General features: G+C 34.3%; 1 protein-coding gene across 1 annotated transcript; it reads right to left on the reverse strand.

Moving 5' to 3' along the window:
• Positions 1–8,283: 8,283 nt before the first annotated feature.
• Positions 8,284–18,904, reverse strand: REXO2 (RNA exonuclease 2). The gene is made up of 7 exons (XM_074304207.1): positions 18,648–18,904; positions 17,375–17,458; positions 12,712–12,789; positions 11,999–12,110; positions 11,018–11,126; positions 10,613–10,666; positions 8,284–8,711 (listed from the first exon to the last, which is right to left on the reverse strand). Exons 1-7 carry the CDS (start codon positions 18,789–18,791, stop codon positions 8,582–8,584), a joined length of 711 nt encoding a protein of 236 aa, XP_074160308.1. The 5' UTR covers positions 18,792–18,904; the 3' UTR covers positions 8,284–8,581.
• Positions 18,905–24,276: the final 5,372 nt, after the last annotated feature.

Genomic DNA, 24,276 nt, shown 5'->3' on the forward strand with positions numbered 1-24,276 from the left:
ATTTGCAATGTTGTTTTAGTATGTGTCATAATTTTTCATTCTTTTGTAATATTCATTAAGGCTACTGAGCAAGTTTTCTTCTCTATTTCTCTTTCTCTTGATAAGAAACCTCCTTTTCCTATTTTTGTAAAGTTTAAATAATACTTACTATTTGGCAGCTAGATAGCACACTGGATAGTGTTGGACTTAGTGGCAGGAAAACTTGAATTCAAAGCCTGTTTCAGACACAGGTTGTATGAACCTGGTGACATCACTTAATTTCTCAGCCTCAGTTTCCTTATCTGTACAATGGTGATATTTTCAGAGTTGTAAGAATTAAGTGACAAAACGTATGTAAAGCACTTTGCAAACCTTAATACTAAATAAATGCTGTTATTACTCAAATGTTTAATAAAATTCATTTGTATTTCTTGCCATGGGTTTTCTTTTGAGGAGGTTAGTGGGGTGATGGGGGATAATTATGGCTTATCACTTTTTTCTGAAATTAGATCATCTCTATAACCTAATGATCTGTGATGAAGTACCCTATTTATCAGGATGCTTCATAATTTATAAGTATTTATATATTTAATCAAAATTATCCATTTTGTGGGCATATAACTGAACAAAATTTTCTAATCATTTCCTTCATCTTCATGTGTTACAAAGTTTTCTTTTCTGCTTTTGATATCCATGAGTGGTTTCCTATCTCTAAAAAATCCTATTAACTACTGAACTTTTTTAAAAAAAGTTTCAAGTTTTATTTATCAACTCAATGATATTGGTTTGGGAGATTTTTGCTTTCAATTTTCTTTCTCTGAACTTCAAAAGTTTTTCTTTTAGTGTTTAATTCAGATTTTTATGTTTTTCTAGCCTTTTTAGTTAAATGTTCAATTCCTTAATCTGTACTTTCTTTAGTTAAGTGTTTAGCAACATACAATTCCTTCTAAGGAATATTTTAGCTTCAAACCAAAAGTTTTGGCATGCTATCTCATCGTTGGCACTTTCGTTGATGGAATTATCTATTGTTTTTATGACAATGGTTTTCTTTGACAAACCAATATTTTAGGATTAAATTATTTAGTCTTCAACTGTTAAATCATTCTAAGTCTCTTTTTAAAAAATATAATTGATTATATTATAACCAGTAAAAGAATATAATTTTTATTTTTCTGTATCAGATTTTCATGCCAGTTATCTGGTTGATTTTTGGAAAAGTGTTTATATATGTCTAAGTAACATGTGTTCTTTTTGATTACCATTTAGTAATTACCAGAGAGCTATTATATCTATCTTTTCTAAATTCTATTTAGGCCTTTCACTTTTTTTCTAATGAAATTGATTATTAAGTTTTGTTTAGGGCAGAAAAAACTTTTTTCATCAAACTTGAATCTGTTTCTCTTAAATTCTCACATATCCTTAGTCTGCCTTAGTGGATAGAGCAAAAGAAATTCAATTCCACTATCTCAAGTACATGAATGAAGACAGCTACCATATTCCCCTATAAGCCATCTCTTATTCAAGCTAAAAACTTCCAATTTCTCTAACCAATCTTCAATTTCCTTTTCTGTAAAATGGGGATAAAAAGCCTCATTCATATAAGGATATAACAGGGATCAAATTTTGATGGACAGATAAATCTCACTTTGCAAATCTGAACTACAATATTAGCAGTTGGTGGTATTATATATTCTGATTTCCCATCCCTTAAGTATCCTAGTCATCCTCAGGATTATTAATGTCCTTCCTAAAATGTGGCATTCAGAACATAATGATAAAGACAAGGTTTTGAGGAAAGACCAACTGTACTATTTTCTTCCTTACTGTGGCTACCTCTCACTATAGTCTAAGATCTTACCAATTGTTTTGACTGCTTTATCATTTGCAGTTCATCAAAACCTGCAGATTCTCTTCACACAAATAATACTCTTAATTGTACTTCCCCCACCTTGTACTTATATAAAATTTTTAAACATGAATATAAAATTTTGTAATTACCCCTATTAATATTTTTACATTTGACCTATGGTTCTATTTGTCACCAACTATCTTTGAAGGTAGGGGCCCAATCAAATGCCAACTCCATCCTCAAAATCCCTGATTCAGCTGTGAAAATACCATTCCCCTGTCACCACTCATTGCCTTCATATTCCTATATACCTGTTTCTTCCCCATCCCTATCCTTCTCAGTCTTGAATCTTCATTCCACTGGTAATTTCCCTTTGTCTCAGACCTCTTTTGCACATCCCTTTCACTTTCTCTCTTCAAAGCCTGACTCCTGTAAGATACTACATCCCCTACCCAACTTCTCCAGAACTATCAATTATCTTTTCCTCATACTTTCTTATGCTCTCCTCTCTAATACAAATGCACTGAACTGAGATATAGACAAATTCCACATTCCTCACTGCCACTTCTAGACTCTTTCTCTTTCATCATTTCTAAATTTCTAAAGGCTCTCTCTGTATATAACACCCTATTCAGATTATTGGGAGAGTTATGTATTGGTCTCCAGGCCCAAAAGATAACCCCTTCTTTTCTCTCCTCTCAAGAGAGCTGGGGATGTAGGCAGTGGAGAAGGGGAAGGTGTAATGGTAAGAGTAGGAAAAATTTAAAAAGAGACAGAGGGCCTGAAATAGTTTTCCAACCTCAACTCCCAATACTTGTACTTTCATTTCAACTAAGCCACCAGATGGTCATACCCTTGATCTATCATCCATAAATATTCTACTTCTATTGATCCAGAAATCTGAAATTGCTAATCATAACTTCCTACCTTACCATTATGCCCCTCTGCCTCATTATTCCTAACCCTACTTTCACCATAACATTGTTACTCTACCTTTCTCTGCCCTTCCCAGTCCACTATCTGAACTTTTTTACTTTCATAGTTTTGACCCCTGTCAACATGTTCAGTTTAATACTGTTCTGTCTTGAATTCTTAGCTTCCTTGCCCTAACTCTGTCAAACAATAATCTTGTTTTTTTTTCCTTTACCTTCTACTTGAACCACACAACTGAGTTGTATCAGCTATCCATTTATTTTATTTCCTCAGAACTGGGTCTTTAATGTTGTACAACAGCATTGTACTCTTCTAAATTATTCTCCCAAGTATTCCCAATCTCTTTTCTTCAAGCCTTCTACACTTGCCCCAAACCCCTTTCTTCTCTGCCAATGATTTTAATTCTTCCTTTCCTGAGAATACAGAGAATCCAGCATTTATGATATACTTCTTTTCCTTATACTCTGCACCTAAAAAAACCCCTCTCATCATGCTTACCATATGTATAGTTGACATAAAGTTGGGAGAGAAAAACTGGAGAACAATCAGGATCCAAAAATATCTCAACCAGCTAGCATGACTAATCAAATCAAAGAAAAATGAAATCTAATAAACTGATTAGGTAAAAAGTGGCAAGACAACAATTCACATTAAAATGCTCAGTGGTTTTAGGGGATTGCAAGCTCAGTAAGCCAATTGTGTTAATTTCATTTTTTTAGGTACTATTTAAATAAAGAGTTAGCATTTTGGGAACAAGAGAAGTATCTGACTTCTAGAGCTAAAGGTAAGCCCTTTATTTTATAAATGAGGAAACTGAAATCTAGAGAGGTTTAAGCGGTTTGTCCAATCACCTAAGTAGCGATAAGGTTTTTTGACTACAAATGCAGAGTTTTTATCACTGTCTCCAATTTCATCTTTTTTTAAGTCAGTTCTACTGTGATCTGTCCTTGACAGGCGATGTAGTAAAGTTTATTGAAAAATAGGCTGGAATCAGAAGGCCTGAGTTTAAACTGTCTCTGACATTATCTTGCCAAGTTGCTCTTTGAGCTTCAGTTTTCTCCTCTATAAAATGAATATAGCATCTGTAGTACCTACCTCATAGTAGGTATGGTTCAAGTGGAATAATATGTACAGATAAACTTGACAAATTTAAAGGTTTCTATAAAGGTCAGTTACTCTCACGGTTATACCATAAGTGGAGGATTTTGTCCCCTTTCAGGTACACTCACTTTTAAAAAATTGGCAATTCTAAAGAAGTGAAAGACAGAGTATTATAGTTACTATATCTTCATTAACCTGAAAAGCTGTCTCATCTGAGGAAGACCATTAGATTTCTTGGCTTCAGAGGCTACAAATAAAAGCAATAGGTGACAGAACCAGAGAAGGAATTTGTAGAAAGGAATATTTTAACTGAATGTAAGGGAAAATGTTCTAATATTTAGAGCTGTCTACAAGAGAATGGACTGCCTCAGGAGAAAGAGGATTCCTTAGATCTAGAGCTTTTCACATGATTGTCAAGGGTAGGTTGGACTATCTTCTGCACAGTGAACTTTAAGTTCAAGAATTCTTTAAAATGTAGATGTTTTAAAATTTCTAGTCAACTTCTAAAATTCCAAAATAAACTTCAAAATCTCACCTCCTTCCTCTTCTAACCTAAGAATGTTTGAATCATTCAATATTTTTGTGAACTCTTTTAAGTAACCATAACATTAAGGTTAACGTAGGCAGTATCATTTCAACATTGAGTTCAGCTCCTAGACTCTTAGACAAATTTGGAAGAAAAGAACAAGAGGATAAGTAGACATTACATAAATAAAAGGCCTAGACTGAGGACCAACTTCTAATGGCAATGAAGTTCATGGTTTGTTTTTTTGTTTTTGTTTTTGTTTTTTTAAATGAGAGTAGCCATCAGCTACACTATAATAAAAGATTATAGTGGTTTCCATTCAGTACTATTCTACGTAATCATTCAATGTATGAGAAATCATTAATTATAGATATGGAATTCCAATCACTAAATTCATTATTTTGCAGAAAGTTTGATGTTCTGCAATGTTCATACTAAATATTTTCCTCTAAGAGCAAGCAAGAATCCTTAAAATTCTAAGAAGTACATGAGAAGAAATTTGTGGTCAGTCTTTTTTTTACAAAATAGTAGCTATAGATAAAAAAAAAAAAAAAAAAGATCAAACCTCTAACAAATAACAATTGCTCTAGTTTTCAATTCTTTTGTAACAATTTCACTATTTGATAAAAATGAAACAAAATGAATGAGTTATTATGTTGGTAAATTTCACAAAAGAGGAAATTAAAATCCAAAATATAACAAAGAAATAATTAGGTGTGTTTGTTGACTTAGCTAGATCAAAGTGTGATGAAATTGGACAACAGAATGCCTAAAGCAGGGAGAAAGGCTGTCACTAATTTAGTAACAGATAATGTTTAACACATTTGGAGATGCATTTTCTCACAGAAACAATATATAAATGGTGATTGTTTATTTAACCCTCAATGCACTCAATTCATACTACCGAAATTAGTACCTAATTACACATAATTTGTTTGCATGGGAAAAGTCTGGAGTACAAATTACAGATTTCAGAACCCTACCTCTAGCTCAAAAGGGGTTCAAACAAAGTAAGTAGAGATGGATACCATTGGAAATTCTACATCTGAATAAAATAGAAAGGATTCTCCCTCAAATATTCTCCATAAGCATTCTTGTTCCATCATTCCCGAAGTATTTTAAACTGAGGATAAAAGGACAGTAATCCCAAACAAAAGTATGGGATGATTAAAGACTTAATTGCCCCAAACTGACTACTTTGTTCAGACCTCCCTATAAATGCCCCAGAGCAGAGATGTCAAACACCTGGCCATAAGCTGCTTGTAGCCATAACACTCCAGAGTAAAACCCAAATCAAATTAAAATCTAATTGGGAAACATCTAACAAAATAAATACAAACAGAATAAGACATAAATAAAATTAATACAAGTTTTCTTAAGCTAAAATAAAACCTGAAGATATTAATTTCTGTTTAAACTCAACCCCACTGTCATGGTGTTTTTTTTTTTTTTTGTTTTTTGTTATTGCTATTACTGTTGTTGGAACCCAGCACTTCTTTAATGTTCCACATTCTCTGACCAGCTTCCTGGGACACATATCTACCCAGAAAATTCCTCCCAAATTGCAAAAAATGTACAGAACTGATCCTTAACTATAAACTAAGTTGCCTAAATTATCCTGTTGCTTAAGTTAAAAATCAAAGTTTATTCATTCCACTAATCTTGATAGCTTTCAATATTTCAGTCCAAAAAAATTGTAGCTACAACTCTTTCTCTTTTCTATGGATCACTTTTTGGTAATTTGTTGAAAAGATCCTCTGAAAAAAGAAAAGAGCAAATGGCTTCCTGTATTCTACAGGATCATAGGCTAAGAGCTTGGAAGAGACCTCAGGAATTACCTAAATGAAGCCCTTTATTTTACAAATGAGCAAGCTACGGGAGGGTACACCAGTCACAGGGTAATAACTGACAATGCCAAGAATCAAATCCAGGTCTGACTTCAAATCTAACACTAGATTTTACTTAATACTGTGTTCCTGACTTGTTTATTCATCTATAACATGAAAGGGTTTTACTAGATGATCCCTGAGATTGCTTCTAGTTTTTCCTATTCTTGTAGTTTTGTCCTTAATATGGCCCAATAACAAACTACAAATGGTATTAATAGGTCTGATCATGTAACCAATTTAATGCTTATCAATATTAACTTGTAATACAGATTTTGCCCTTTTTTTTTTTTTTTTTGGCCCAACATCTATAGCAAGGTGCCATAGTAAGCTAATCTACTTTTTTGGCACCTTCTGTTTATTAATTTTCTAAGAACAGAAACACATTTACATATAATCTGGGACAGTCATCCTGTCATTAAGAAAAATATTGCTTTGATTGAATTTCACTTAATTAAAAAATTACTAATTTAACGTCATATTGGTCTTCATTTGTTTTCTGAAGACTACATACAGTAAATAGTAGTCATCATACAAAAAGGCTCATCATCACACTAGCACATGAAAAAAGAAGCTATTTCTACTCAATCATTTTTACTGATAAGTTAAGTTGCTACAGGAAAGGTTTCTCTCACAGGCATGAAATCAGTAATGACAACTGATTCCCAAAGCACTATCCCATTCCTTTCCTGACTTAATACAAGAAAATGTACTTGGATGATATTAAGTTCACTACATGTGGGGTAATTTAGCACAAGCAGGAAAAGGACCAAATGGCAAAAATACCCTCTGGGCAGACATCTGGATAGTCTTTAAGGACAAGGGCATAATCAAACAGATTTGCATAGCAGTTTATTTCAGAGGAGCCATTCCACAGTTTCTGGAGTCCCCTGTGAAATCTCTAACGGCAACATTCTGAAACTGAATGCATTCTACTTAAGCAGACAGATAAATGATGAATTAATCACTGAATGATCATGCTGATTTCACCCTAACCTGCCACAGAGCAATCTTACTTTCTCAGATTCCTCCAAGAGCACATACTCCATTAGAGAATCATGGGGAACTCTGCTACATAATGAGGCTCTAGAATAGCAGGCTAAAACTACTCAAAATTATCTTTCAAAATTTAATATTTAATCTAAACATAATTTTAGGCTTTAAGAAAAATTAAATAGTGAATCAAAGGCATAAATACACCTATGAATTGAATTGAGTATGTGGAAAAGGTAGTACCAGTACTTAAATTTATAATAGCAATAATAATAATAATAATAGATACATGGCAGCTTAAGTTTACAAAGCAGTTGACATAATTATCTCATTTGGTCTTCACAATAATCCTATGACATACATAGGCATAACACATTATTGATGCAACACCTTTTTAAAAAGCAAAGTGCTTTTCTCACCTTTCATCTCATAACTACTGGGAGGCAGAGATTTTTATGTCAAATGAGAAACTGAGGCATAAGGAGGTTAAATGAGATGTCTAAAGTTAAGAATCACAGTTAAGAGGAGAACTGGTAACAGACTTTGGTTCACCTGACTTCCAATCTTATGCTTTTCCTATACATATTCATCATTATTACTTTAAGTGATCATAATGCTATTTTCAGAAGATCACAGAAAAATAGAACTAAGTTGGAAGAAACTTTATACATCATTCAGTTCAACCTAACAACTCAGGCAGGAATTTCTCTTATACTAACCCTTAACAATGGGGCTATCCAACTTTTATTTAAATACCTCCAATATTATATACCACCTCCCAAGTTAGTTCTTTGGGTTGAACAAAAACCTGCATCTAAATAACCTTTTTCCATTTATTCTAGTCTGGCCTCCTAATGCAAAACTGAACAAGTCTGCGACAGCCCATTTTACTCGGTCCATTGCAAATGTTTTTGAAAGACATGTTAAATACAAGGTAGAATAACATTTAATGGGGGATAGCATCTTACTTGAACCACTGTAAAGGAATAGAAGGTACAAAAAAAAAAAAGCTTGCATTTTAATTGAACTAGTTTTATTTTTTAACAAAAGAAAAGTGTTTTGGTCTAAAAGCAGATGCAGATGTGTACCAAGAGGTATAATTGACCTGGTACCTAGAAACAAAGGATTTGCTGAAATTTAAATGACAGATTCACAGCCCTAACTTAGAAAAATTGTTATTTCAGACTCAGTCTGCTTGAACTATCAGAAGATGCAAGGTAAATGAAAAGAGATGCTTTCCCAAACAATTAGGGTGAACAAAAATTCCCCCAGAAGTCATATCCAGGGAGTAATGTGGCAGCATGAGACACGTCATCAACTCACAGTCTTCTCATTTTCTCCATTTTCTATAATTTTCCTCTTCTTTTCATCTGTTTTTCTTTTGAAGATATTATTCCGATAAAACTGAAGTTCTTTAATGCTTTCACTGATGTCATCCAATGCCCTAAATACAAGCATATATGGCTTAACGAAATGCACAAAACAAAATCTGAAATACTTTGCATGTTGCAAACAACCTCTTCTCAATTTACAAAATAAATATAAATTTGTAAATTTTACTTACAAAACCCGCATGTACATAAACCCTCCTTTTATCATGAACAGTTCTATGATCAACTCTTCATTTGTTTGACACAATCAAGACTTGATATGCCCCAAACCAGTGTATTTCCGAAGAGATTACGTACAATCCTACCTTATTAGATAAAATATGCTGAACAAAATTTAGCCTTTTCTTGATCACAAGGGGTTTATTATGAAAATTAGTTACTATCATATAATACAAGATATGTGCCTTCCTTTATGATGACTTGTTCTAGTGGTCTATTAGTATATAATAGCTTTCCTTATTTCTCTTCTAGTTTACTAATGTATGAAAAACAAATAATCAAGATTATCTTTATTATCATAAGTTTTGAAGACCTAAAAATTTCTTCTTCCAAATATAAGAATTTTAGGATAGAAACCACTGAGAGGAGCTCATGAGTCATTCTGCTTACATTAGGGTTCCTTCTCTTAAATTCTACTCATTAAAAATGATTGAAATTTAGTTTCTGCTTAAGGATATTAAAGCTATACTGAAAATCTACAAAATCCATTAAAACCAACTGCATCTGTGCAAAATGTCATCTAAATTTATTTCAAAGTCCCAAACCCCCTAATTAACAAAAGAATTAAACAAAACAATACCTTACATATAAAAAGTCTTCATAAAATTCAATTTTAAATTCTAGTAGTTTAACTTAAATACTTATAAGGGAATGTGACAGAAATATCAAAATCAAACCAACTATCATATACAGTTGTATATGTACAACTGTATGCCTTGAAACAAACTCTATGACAAATGAAAAACTGACTACTATGGATAAGATGATATGCAGAGTCCTATGGATAAGAGATTTCAAGTTTCTCTGGAAGATGAATGGATGTCCATCAGTTGGAGAATGGTTGGGTAAATTGTGGTATATGAAAGTTATGGAATATTATTGCTCGGTAAGAAATGACCAGCAGGAGGAATACAGAGAGGCCTGGAGAGACTTAAATCAACTGATGCTGAGTGAAATGAGCAGAACCAGAAGATCACTGTATACTTCAACAACAATACTGTATGAGGATGTATTCTGATGGAAGTGGAAATCTTCAACATAAAGAAGATCCAACTCACTTCCAGTTGATCAATGATGGACAGAGGTAGATACACCCAGAGAAGAAACACTGGGAGGGGAATGTAAATTGTTAGCACTACAATCTGTCTGCCCAGGTTGCATGTACCTTCGGATTCTAATGTTTATTGTGCAACAAGAAAATGATATTCACACACATGTATTGTACTTAGACTATATTGTAACACATGTAAAATGTATGGTATTGCCTGTCGTCGGGGGGAGGGAATAGAGGGAGGGGGGGTAATTTGGAAAAATGAATACAAGGGATAATATTATAAAATATATATATGTATATAATAAAAAAAAAAATAAAAAAAAAAAGAGATTTCAAGTTTCTATCAATTGCAAATTCATCACTCTATTTTTGCAAAGATCACAAAATTGTTTCTAGCTTAAAAACTGCACAGCGATTTTATTTAAAAAAAAAAAAAAAAAAATTCAACTTCCTAACTCCAGAGTATACCTGAATTAATAATACTGTTCAATTTTAAAAGAAATCAAAGTCTCTTCACCAGAACTCTTATTAACTTTAATCATATCTGTTGGCCAAAAAGTTTTATTTCAGAAGAAAAAGCAGTAGCAGAATGAATTCTTCAGTTACACTTTCAGGTCTTTGCAAGTCAAGTATGTGTCAGTTTGCCAAGTGTCTGCAAGAACTCAAAACGTCAATCCTTACCTGTGAGAAGCAGCCTTCTTTGGTACAAATTCATATTCTTCTGGATACCAGCGTCTGAATACAGCAGAAATGGAACTTTCAAAGGCAACTGTCCCAAACATACTGAATAATTACCTCCAAACATTTATTAATACTAAGAACTCTATCAGGCAAAGGAATTTGGGTTCTGAATGATTTTTGAAACTGCCCCATTTATACATGTATCATCTTTAACTTTGCTTATTTTGTTCCTGTTTACACCAGCTAAAGACAAATTAAAGTAAGCTAGTGGATGATCACAGAAAGAAACAAAAATCATATTCCTCCACTAAGCAATTAACTCTATAATCCTACCCTCCAATCTTTTCTCCCCAATTAAAACATGCTAAATGAGGCTACTTAGTGAATCCCAAATATATCCCTTACCTGCACAGTTCTTTAACAGTGCTCACATCAATTATCCTATAATGAAGATGTTTCATGAACTGGGGCATGTATTTGTCAAGAAACTTCTTATCTGCATGAACTGAATTTCCTAGAAAAACACAAAAGCATATTGCATCTGTGTATTTCTAGCAAGATAAAACATGTTAAAAGAAAATAATAAATCAAAATAATGTTTATGTGGTTTGTACCTGTAAAAGACTATATTTTTCCTAAGTTGTATTTGAAATGAAGATGAACCAAAAACAAAAAACTGAAGTACCTCATCATTTCCAAGTCAGATATGACTGTTTCTAATTTTTAAGATTCTTTGGTAAGACCAGACTGCAAATGCAAATATCTGCATTGCCAGTCAAACTTATTTATATTGAATTTTAAAACTGATTTCTATAGAGATAAATCATTAAAATTTATAGTTCCCATACATATTACAAAAATCCAGTGCACTGCTTTTAAGACCACCTCAGATTTATGAATTATCACCAAATCTCAAAAGATCCATTTATATTACAAATTGGTCAATAATCATATTCATATTCATCCTACATCAAAATATCACTATTAGCATTATATTTTAAGTGAGGATTTTGAAAGAGCATCAATATAGCATTGGCTGGAAAGATATCAAACATCAAACTATAGCCAACATCAAATCTTTCTTATAAAAACCTAAGGGTAATGTTATCATGTCAGTATAAATGGACAAATTCCCACAGATGTCTCAGATAACATTAAACTCTAGGAATGTAAAGTCTTAAAATCTATGGAATTAGAATTATATTCTTAGGTCTAATAAATTTTAGGGCCTATTTTAATATCCATGTCCATGAGGAAATGGATATAATCCAAGTAAGAATATGAGGAAGATATGATTTTTTCTGGTCTCTCTGAATTTGTAGTCTATGAAGTACTTTATAATGAAGAACCATTTTCTACAAAGCATACATTATGAGTAGATTTTACCTGCAAGTGGACAGAGCCCCGGAGGAGTCTGCTGTCGTACAAAGGACAGAAACTCATACTCTGCCTGCTGCAGTGTAATTGTACTCTCCTTCACTGCCTTGGTAAGACCAGACTGCAAGAGAGAATCCCCAGCCCCCCGTCAAAAATACATGAAGTCAGTTTTCAAAGGAATCCAGGAATGAAACTTCACTTCTAAACTGTGCAAATATAACCAACAGACGGAACGCATTTAGAGCTCAAAAGCAAATTGAAATTGCCAACTTTTCACCAATTTTCTTTTAAAGAATCCACGCCAAATCCTGAGATTGTTAATGGTATTTCCATTGAGTCAAAAAGGATCGAGCTCAGAATCCAAGGAATTAATCTCTTGGGGGGGAGGGAGGCAATAACTATTAACAGAAGAGCAGCATTCCCTCTTCTCTCAAAGATGAAGTCTAACCTTATCCAAAAGACTGACTTCAGTAATACTTGAGTATCCACAATGCATTCGTGACAGACTGAATGTAGGAGAGAAACAGGACATTCAGGAGATGTTCTCGAGAGTTCCCAAAGATGAAAAGTAAACAAGCAAGCAGTTTCCCAGGGCTGCCAAGCAATCTTCCTCTAACCCTTTTTTTATACCATCCAGCAATGGTATAGGATTCAGATGAGGGAACAATAAAGCTTGTTATTGTTCCCCAAAAGGCAGTAATCCTTTTATTTGGTAATGTTACCTTCCCATGATGTTCCTTACACCATTCTGACATGCTGTCCAGCAACTCATCTGGCTGATTTATAATCAGGTTAGGACCCTGTGGATAAGGAAAAACTATTAATCACCAAAAAAAAAAAAAATCAAAGGTAATCAATCAAAGAGTACAATCCGGAGTATGTCAAATAAAAGAAAAAAAAAAAAAAAAGATTCATTGGCTCTATTTCATTTAAAAAAAGTATAGCATAATACATTAAGTATTTATTATTTTATTTCTTAATTTACATTTTTATATGAATCATTTTTCCTTATGTTTGCTTAAGTTAAAAATAACTTAAAATAATTTTTCCAAAATAAAACGGCCAACTTTGATTACATAACATTCACAAGTTGTTGCTTACAAACAAATCTAATGTAGTAAAAATTAAATGGGGGAAAGAAAAATATTCACACTTACCAATTTTACATAAGCAATTAATTCAAGCATAAAAACAAGAATCATTACCCCCAATAGATAAGTGTTCTAAGGCAATCAACAGGCAAATTTGGAAGGAATCCAAGCTATCAATAAACATGAAAAGAATTCTTAAAAGATGACAGAAGAAGAATAACAATTCTGAGAGGGCTCTGAGGAAAAAAGGTATCCTACCAACACTGTTGGTAGAGTTATAAACTAGTCCAGTCAATCTGGAAAGTAGTTTGGAATCATGCCCAGAAAATTACCAAACTCCATGTTATTTCATCCAGCTAAAATACTACCAGGCCAATACCCCAAAGAAAACAAAAAAAGAAGGAAAGAATAAATAACTATAGCACTTCTTTTCATAATAGGGAAAAATTGGAAATTAAGAGTCTGAATTCCTATTGGGGAATAGCTAGACAACTGTGGTATATAAATGTAATGGAATGTTATTGTTCAATGAAAAATGATGAAATGTACAATTTCAGAGAAAACTGGAAAGCCCTTTATGAACTGGTATGGGTCAAAGTGAACAGAATAAAAGAACAAGTTATAAATTAATAATACTACAGAGACAAACGAGTTTGAAAAATGTTAATACTAATTAATACAAGAACTGAGTCCAAAAGAATGAAGATGAAATACCTCCTAAGAAAGGTAATGAATGCAAAAAGAGATATATCTATATTTCGGGACATTTATCTTGCTGAATGATGCAGCTAATATTAAGGGTTTTGTTTTTTATAGGATTTTTTAAAAATACACTTAAAGGTGGAGGTAACAGGAGAGACAATTAATGAATTATATAAATTAAAATAATAAATAATAAAATAAAAAATGAAATTGAAAATATGCCTTTTTTAAAAAGTCCACAAAGACAATGTAATCAATTTTATTATTTTCAGGGAAGAACTCACTCCAATTTTAAAAGGAACCCTTAAATATCGTTATTAAATAACTTAGCTAAGACAGAGACCTACCTCCAACTATAAAATACTATTTCTATTTACGAACCTAAGCAAATCACTTATTTTCTGTACTTTGGTTTCTTCTAAGCTTTGTAATGGAAATAATAAAATGTCTCTATCTTCCTTACAAGGATCTTAGTAAGAGAAACTAGAGATATGAGAGTGTTTTAATCCCTCTAGAAGAAAAGTATTCTATAAATCTAGAGTGTCATCAATAAACAATAAAAAAATTTTTTTTTTTAAGTTTCCCAAATATGTAACTTAAAAAATAATTTTTGGAGTTTTAATTCTAAACATACCTTTCAGATCATATGCCCAGGTATTTTGCTATAAACAAAGAAAGGTATTTATCAAGATACTTACAGCTTCTCCACATATGAAGAAATATATACTTCTACTGAAGACCTGATAAGCCATTCCAAAATCAGATTCTGAGACATTAAATCAAGCAATTTTCTTACTCAATTTAACAATTTAAATAAAAATTTATTAAGTTTATTAATAGAGAATTCCTTAGAACCAATGAAATCACAATAACAATCCCTATGCTTCTCTGTTAAGAAACTACTATATGCTAGGCACTGTGCTGAGCACCACAGAAACAAAGAAAAAATAAATACCATCCCTGAAAAGAAAGAGCTTACATTCTACCTGGAATATGACAAATCTTGACAAACTATGTGAAGAAAAGAAGCAATGATTAAAATTATGGCTACAGCAATAAAGAACAAGTTAATCATAGATATCAAAGTAATTATAAATAGGAAACTGAAGTGTTCATTTTTGGGTCAGGCCTGAATATAATCAAATACATTGTCCATAGACCTAGTATTTATAGGAGTGTTAAAAACTCTCCTTATTTTATCCTATGTTCTATTTACAATGTCACATTATTTGAAACTGAATATACATACACACACGTATGTGTATACGCTTCCATTGTCTCCTGGATATAAAACCACCAACCTGGTTCATTAAACTGTCAGTATTTTTTTTTTACACTTTTGTTTAAAATTTGAGTTTCAAATTTTATCTTCGTATTCCTTCCCTCTCCATTTCCTGAGATGACAATCAGATATAGGTTATACGTGTGCAATAATATAAAACATTTCCATGTCAGTCATTTTGAACAAGAAAACAAATTTTTAAAAAATGAAAGAAAATGAAAAAATAGCTTGTTTCAGTCTGTATTCAATCAATATCAGTTCTTTTTTCTGAAGTGGATAATATGTTTCATCATTAGTCCTCTGGAATTATCTTGGATCATTATTGCTGAGAATAGCTAAGTCATTCACAATTCTTCATCAAACAATATTGCTGTTACTGTTTACAACATTTTCCTGGTTCTGTTCACTTGACTATAAATTCATTTAAGTCTTTCCAAGTTTTTCTGAAATTATCCAGCTTGTCGTTTTTTATAGCACAATAATATATCACTGCAATCATATGCCACAGTTTATTTAGCCATTCCCCAATTGAGGGGTATTCCTTTGACTTCCAATTCTTAGCCATCACACACAAAAAAGTGCTATAAACATTTTCATAAAAATAGTCCTTTTGGGGGCAACTAGGTGGCACAGTGGATAGAACACAAGTCCTGAAGTCAGGGGGACTTGAACTCAAATCTAGTCTCAGACACTTAACATTTCCTAGCTGTGTAACCCTGGGGCAAGTCACTTAACCCCAATTGCCTCAGCAAAAATATATATATATATACATATATATAGTTCTTTTCCCTTTTCTTGGATATCTTTGGGAGATAGACCTCACAGTGGTATTGCCGAATCAAAGAGTATGCACAGTTTTATAGCCCTTTGGACATAGTTCCAAATTGCATTCCAGAATGGTTGGATCAGTTTACAACTCCACCAATAGAGCATTAGTGTCCCAGTTTTCCCACATCCCCTCTAATATCCAACATTTACTTTTTTTGTCATATTAAACTGTCAGCATTTACAATAATCCAAAGGAAAAAATTTTCTTTAGCCAAAATAAATCCATATAGAAAAGACTTGTAAAAAAGATGATCATTCCTTAATTTTTTTTTTTTTTTCTGAAAAACTCTTATATTATCATTTTGGAATTACAATGACAGATGAATGGCCTAAACTCAACCAAATTTTTATGTTAAATGCAAGGACAGCCACAACCTAGGCTTTATAGATGGAACTATGTTCCAAACTTTAAGGTTTCTTTTCTTTCAGTTTAAAAAGTAAGTAGATGGTAATATCTACCTACAAAAGCTTGTGTTATTTCTTTCCTCCTCCTCAAGAGGAATGACTACTCTTAAAATACCTCAGTTTTCAAATCTGGAGTATAAATAGTTCAATGAAAAGCAGTGCCCTAAGAGTCAGGAGAACCAAGTTCTTTTATCAGTTCTAAAGTTTTATTACTATCAAACCATAGAATTATATCAATTAAGCCTACCTCTTTAGTGTTTCATATAATAACACTTTCACTTCTCTCCCCTATGCACATACCTACTTAGTTCCTGTCCTAGAGTTCTTCATGATCACAAAATCTGCTGACGTTATGAAAGTCAGATGAAGTTATTCAAGGTCAGGAAATTTTAACCACCTACGAATCATAGTATCTTCTTATTAAGTGTTTCATGAGTAGCCAAAATGCAGTTAAGCATGTTTTATTTGTTTTCTTTAATGTTCCAGTTAAGAAAGATTTGAAAACCCTAATTACATCAAATGTAATCCCACCTAGACACATACTAGGCTATATGAATATGAACATGTTACTTCACTTTGCTGAGTCTCAGTTCTTGATCTGTAAAATGGGCCTGTAATACCTAATACTTGTCATACTTTCTTCAAAATGCTGTGACAATCATGAGATAATGTACAGAAAAGCACTTTGCAAATTTTAAAGCATTATATAAATGTCAGTTGCTATTATTAGTTTTAATACAATTTTTTTTTTTTTTTTTTTTTTTGGTTCTGGTAAAATTCTAAAACTTAGTACTTAAAGAGTAAGGTACAAAAATTTGAACTTTAGCATGAGTAACCAAAACAAAAGGAACAATTCAGCTGGATTAGAGCAAGCGTTGAGTAGAGTATATGATGGAAAAAATGAAGGAATGAGATTAGGTCACCTGGGTTTCAAATCCAAGCTGAATAGTTGTGACACATCAAACAAGTGTGATTCTCATTGTCTTCATCTAAAAAATGAAAAGACTGAACTAGCTGATCTCTTAAAGTTCTTTCCAGTTCTAATATTCTATGATCCTAGGAAATGTCATCACCTACTTCAGCCAAAATGTTGAGGTCAGAGTCTGTTATGAGACAGGCCATCTCAATGATCTGGTCCTTCTCTATGTCCAGTCCCGTCATCTGTAACAATAATATACATATATATACATATATGTATATGCAAAAAATTCACAAAAATATAAATATATGTAACTTCATAAATTATACAATAGATAGGTTTATAGTATGTATATATATATATATATATAAATATATATATGACATCATCTAGGTTACATCGTCTATATTTTACACAACTTGTTATAAACAGGTTGTTTATGCAGTATATATACACTATAGTATACTAAACATATATATGAACACACACACCCCTACACATATTTACATTTTAAACATGCACATACTGTCAAACACAAACTGCTCTTTGGCATTCTTTTACCTAAAATTATTCTATAAACCCTCAAATCTATTTAATCTGTAGCCTACAACTAATTATTACTACATATAATATAACCATACATGCATATAAATCTGCACGTGTTCATATTATGCATGTCTGGTTTGTACTTGTATGTTGCTCTGCCAAACACAAACTACTTTCTGACCTGCTCTCTTACCTAAAATCGTTCCATAAAAGACCCTCAAATCTATTTCATTTGTAGCTTACGACTAATTATAACTGTTATTCAAAACAAAGACGTGTTATATAAACACTCCATCAACTAAATTATAACAGTGTTTCATGTAACTTATCTGATAAATATCGGGAACACATACATTTACACTTTTACAAATAAACATAGGCATGTGTTTTATATATGCATGTTACTCTGCCAAAGACAAACTGCATGGGGGCCTGTTCTTTTACCTAAAGTCTTTCCACAAAAGATTTTCAAATCTTTTTAATTTCTAGTTAACAAGCGGGATTAGGCTGAAAACTCCCGTGGGAGACGTCCACGTGGAACCGAGCTCAAGACAGACAGCTAAAGGCCAGAAGCAGGCAAGAAGCCAGCATCCTCCCCTCGCCAAGAAGTAATCCCCCTCCCCCCCCCAACGCCCGGCTGGAAGGCCTCGGGGAGGCGCCCATACTGGGAGGGGGCTTCAGGCTAGGCACCCGATTCAGTGGGACCCCATCCCATCAAGGACGCGACCACTGCTCTCTCTGACTACCCTCCCTCGGCCTCCGCCCAGGCTGTCCCGCCGACCCCACCCCTCCCATCCCATCCCATCAGAGTGGCAGCCAGAGCCCCACCCGGGACCCAGCGGCCACCCCGCGCGCGAACCCCGCCCTGCCCCGCGGCAGCCTCACCTCCAGGTCCACCCAGACCATCCTCTGCGCCATGCTCTCCCCCGCCGCCATGGCCGTTCCGTCTCGGAGGCCCCGTGCCCCGAGCCGCCCCCCGCTCCCAGCCAGATTTCGCAACAGCCCAAAGCTCAGGAAACCACTTCGCATCAGCCGGCACTCAGCCACCACTGCCTCAGCTGCTGCCACCTCCCGCCGGCCGGCGCAACCGTCGCGAAACGTCGCAAAAGGGTGAAAAAGAGAGCTGCAAGAGGAAGTAAGGATAAAACCACGACTCCCAGTATGCACTGCGCCCAACTTGCGGCAGAACCAGCGGACTTGGCTGGAGGAGATGCTGGAACTTGTAGTCTCGTGAAGGCCGAGACGTCTCCCCTCCAGCCACGTGTTTTCCTGAGGGAGTTGGACGTGGGTATTTCTCTGCCTAAGTATTTAGCCCTGAAGTGCGATTACTATTCAAGTGCTGACCAGATGCTAGTACCCAAAAAGTTATCAAAAGAAGTAAAGAGATCAACTCTGCATTCTGAGCATCAAAGGAAATTTATTGTATTATGTGTATATGCAAGTTTTCCCCTCCAAATATACCTCTGGTTTAGGGAATACTTGTCAATAAAAATTAAGGCGAGTTTATTTTGTGTCTAATGAGAAGGAAGCGGGGGGGGGGGGGGGGGGGGGGGGGGGAGTGTTTTTTAGCCTTTGATCGGTATCCTTGAATTAGTTAATAATTTCGTTTCTGAGCCTCTTTGAAATTTACAAAGTACGTTCTTCAAGATATTTTGTATAGGTCTTACAGGTATTGTTACTATTTTACAGAGAAGGAAAATGAGTTGGCAAAGAAATCCTTCCACAGCTACTTAGTGTCTGTCCTGAGTTACTTTCAAGTCCAGCAGCTGTTCTTTTACAACCCAGCTGCCTTGGATTACAACAGCTCGTCGGCTTCATGAGTACATTTGCTACTTTCCGACATGAAGAGAATTTGAAGACATTCTCATAATAGTATCCCAAAGCTCATCATCATCATGCGAGTCCTCCTACATAAATGTCTGTCACATTCCAAGCATTGGAATCGGTCCGAGGGATACAAATGTAAAATGAACAATAGTCTCTAAACTAGGCAGTACATCCTACTCCGAGGACACAATATTTAAATTAATAATTAAGTGGCACTCACAGCTAAGTGGAAGTGGAGCACAAACTGGCACATGAGACTTGAAATAAGAATTGAATGAATTAGTTTAGCAGTTCCGGTTTAGGATGATAAGATGCTAAAAAGAAAGGAAAAAATTCTAAAGAAATACATGAGAAATCCTTTAATTCAACCCCCTGATATTATACACAAGGAAATTTAAAAGTCTAGAGAAATTCCTAAGTTTTTTTCCAGTTAATCAATGAATGATCTTTCTAAAATGTGGAACTTGAAACTGAACACAATATTTTAGATGGTCTTTGTTTAAAGCAGAATACAGTCAAACTATCAACTTGCTTATTATAGAAACTTTTAATGCAACCTAAAATACCACTGGAATTTGTCTGCCATGTAACTATTGACTACTCTAAATCCTAAAATCATCTCATACAAACTTTTAGCTAGCCTCCCCACTCTCATTTTGTACATGTAAATTTGATTTTTTTTCCCTTTAAATAAAATATTTTATTTGATCCTTATAATAACCTTGTGAGGTAGTTGCTATTGCTATGTTTATTTTACGAAGAGCAAACTGTCTATGGTAAGATTTGAACTCAGGTTGTCTTGATTTTCAGTTCAGCACTCCACTTTATTTTAGAAGCCTGCAAGATTATTCTGTTGTTGTGTTATTGTTTGTTATTAGCTCTCAAAGAGAACCATGACATCAGGAAGATGATGCCATACATAAATTGGATTTAAGTGAGGGAGGGCTATACCAGGTCACCTTGATAAGGTCAAAAAAGAGAAAGTTCAAGATATAAATAATTAACAGGAACTTCTTGTCTGAGGAGGGATTAAAGGAGATAATTTGCATACAAATGATTAAGAGAAATTCCTGTCTTATTTACAGATATCTCTGAAACCTCTTGGATAACATCTCTGTGCAAATATTGTTTTTATGACCCTGGTTATGTATAAAATGAAGGTCTAAAATTGTTTCCTAGTACTCGGTTCATACCTGCCTTGTGCCCGCCAACTGGTGTCCCCTTGCCAGGCAGTTTGGTCTTTCTGGAGGCCAAATGCCTGTCTATCCCTTTACTATCAATAAAGACTTTGTTTTGATACAGCATTGATAGCTAATTCATTCGCTACTGAACCTGCCCTTGGATTACTTTGGGAAGAAGAGAGAGGGTAATCAGACCCAGGAGGAGAAGAGCTGATCCATCTTGGCTTAGAGCCTCCAATTTATTCCTCATCAATCCTCTTCACTTTCTCCTGCAGAGCCAAAGCTAAGCTCTTTCTCATGTCTTAGTTTTAGTTTTTTGTTTGTTTGTTTGTTTAATAATAGTTTTTATTTACCAGATATATGCATGAGTAATTTTACTACATTGACAATTGCCAAACCTTTTGTTCTAATTTTTCCCCTCCTTCCCCCCCACCCCAAATGGAAGGTTGACCGATACATGTTAAATATGTTAAAGTATAAATTAAATACAATATATGTATACATGTCCAAACAGTTGTTTTGCTGTACAAAAAGAATCAGACTTTGAAATAGTATACAATTAGCCTGTGAAGGAAATCCAATAAATTTTATTTTTTTTAATCCAACTGTAAGCTTTTATATTTATTTCTATTAAATTTCATCTTACTACATTTGATCCAACACTAATCTATAAAAATCTTTTTGATTCCTGATTCTCAAGACATCTATTACATAATATTAATGGTATAGGACATACTTATATATAGGACATTCATATATAATCCCCTACCATATAAGCATGTAAGTTATATATCATATATAAATGAATATTTAATATAATATATATAATATAGAGAGCATACATTTATAGTCCTCTATCATATAATAACATACTTATTAAGTAAATATTATTAAATACATTAATATTAATATTACTAATCTAATACATGCATATCTTTACCTAATATATCTCATTTAGTATATAACACATTTTATATATATATATATATATATATATATATATATATATATATTACATACAGGGGTTCTCAAACTACAGCCCAAAGGCCAGATGTGGCCTGCTGGATTATGGCAAATGGGCTGAGGGGCAGAGACAGAGTGAGAATTTTTGTTTTTACTATAGTCCGGCCCTCCAACAGTCTGAGGGACAGTGAACTGACCCCCTATTTAAAAAGTTTGAGGACCATTGAATTAAGACATAATATTTTGGCGTACATAGACATTACATGCATGAAGAGTGATCAACAAACCTACTTCCTCTAGCAGATCACAACCCTTAGAAATACCTTCATTCTCACCTCACGAATGATCAGCAACCTGCCATCTGAAGATACACGATCTTTCAGGAAAGCCCATAATCTGCAGATGGACCTTAATTCCTTTGACTGACTACTGATTGCTACTTCAGGCCCATTTGTTCCTATTTCATTGACCCAGATCATGCATAGGAAGTGATAATACAGGACCAGACAGACACACTAGAAAATTCCCTCTAAGATGAAATCAGGTGAAACTTTGATAGACATGTTGACCATTTCTCTGTTAAAATGTTAAATGTTAAAATGGAAATATTGTCATCTTGTCTACTGATTCCTTCCCTAGGGTTCACAAATATTCCCCTTCTCCCATCTATAAAAAACAAAACCCATTTGATCTTTCCATTCTATTATCCTGTATCTCTTTTGTTCTTTGTGGGTAAACACCTTGAAAAAGCTATGATTGGTGACTCCACTTTCTCTCTTCTGTCTTATTCCCTTACATGGCATTATCATTCCATTGAAACTGCTCTCTTAATTAAAAGTTATTAATGATCTCTCAATAGCCAATCTAATGATCTTATTCAATTCTCATTCTACTCAATTTTTCTGCAGTCTTTGATACTATTGTTCTTTCTTCTGGTATTCTACTTTTCTGTCCTAATTCTCCTTCCTCAAACCAAGCCTCAGTTTCTTTTCATAGATCTTTATCCTCTAACCAGACCTGTCCTATAAGATTCTGTCCTGGATCCTCTTGAATCTTCATTTTTTGAAGCTATGTTATAAAAACTTGCAATTTCCCCTTTGCAATATTTCACAAATATATTTCCTTCTCTCTTCTAACATTGCCACTACTCAGCTCATTGATTCATGCCTGAACTATTGTATCAGTATGATGCTGATCTGCTTACCTCAAGTCTCTTCCCACTATATTATCCACTAGAGTGCAGTGATTTTTTTTTCCTTAACATTCAAATACAATCCCACTACCCAAACTCTAATAACTCTCCGTAGCATTCAGGATCAACTTCAAAATACTCTTGCCTTCAAAGTCTTTCATAACCTATCCTCCTCCTAATTTTCCAGTCTACTTACAACTTATTCCCAGACACATTGTTGTTGTCTTTCATTCTCATAGTCAATCATGACATCAGGGAGGTAATGCCATGACATGGAAACAAATTAGATTTGAAGAAAGTAGGCTGTGCAAGGTCACCAGCCTCACTTTCTCCTTTGGAACCTAGTCCAGTAGCCAGATATAGATCAGGACAACTGGAGATGTTCCTGGATGCAGTGGAAGACCTTAACCTTTTTAAGCCAAGGTCTTTAATAAGTCTCAGTGTGACTGGCCACCCATTTAGTGATTAAAGCTAGAAAGAAAGAGGCAAAGAATAGCCTTTTTTATAAGGTACTATACTCACTGGAATGGATATATGTTAGGTTCTTACTAAGTGCTAATGAGATAATGAGATATTAGGTTCTTACTAAGTTGGTACTTGACAATTTTCTAGTTCCGGCCTTTACTGGGAGTTTGACTTGTGAATTCCTGGGGAAGAGCTTGCATGCTTAGGAGGAGCAAGTTCATTGGTTGAAGTAATTTTTCTCAAAAGCCCTTGCATTATCCCATGCCCATTCTCTGGGAGGATAAAAGAGGGCAGCTCTGGAGGAAAAGTGAGTCTCTGCTCTAGACCAGACTTGAGGCAGCTCTCTGCAGGAAGGGAAATCACTACTCTGGACCAGAGTTGACGGCAACTGTCTGGAGACAACGGCTCTCTACTGGAAGAAGAATCTTTCCGAGAGATTTGAGTTAACACAGCAGATCTCCTCCCAGAGAGCAATCAGCAGCTTCTGGAGACAACAGCACGTTACAGATAGAGACAATAATTATCTAATTTAACATGATTCAGTATGATTGATCTGACCCTACAAGGAGATGTTATAGGCCAGAACTTGAAACAAGGTACTGAGTGGAATTGAGGAGACAATGGTTAAATCTAATTTAGCATTGATTTAATCCTACAACAAATAATGGTTTCCTCTTCATATAATGATTGGTGAATACTTGGTGTGGAACATATAAGCAAGAAGCTCTCAGGACTTCGAGAGAACTTAAGGGGACTTCCAGGAGATTCACAACTAGGATTGACTTCGGGGAGATTCACAAGCCCACTCTCTGGGAGGAGATTCAGAGTCAAGATTCATTCCCACTTCTACCTTTGTGCTGGCTGGAGACATTTGAACAAGAGATCT

The sequence above is a fragment of the Sminthopsis crassicaudata genome, chromosome 3 (genome assembly GCF_048593235.1).
Source record: "Sminthopsis crassicaudata isolate SCR6 chromosome 3, ASM4859323v1, whole genome shotgun sequence".
Classification (NCBI taxonomy): Eukaryota; Metazoa; Chordata; class Mammalia; order Dasyuromorphia; family Dasyuridae; genus Sminthopsis; species Sminthopsis crassicaudata.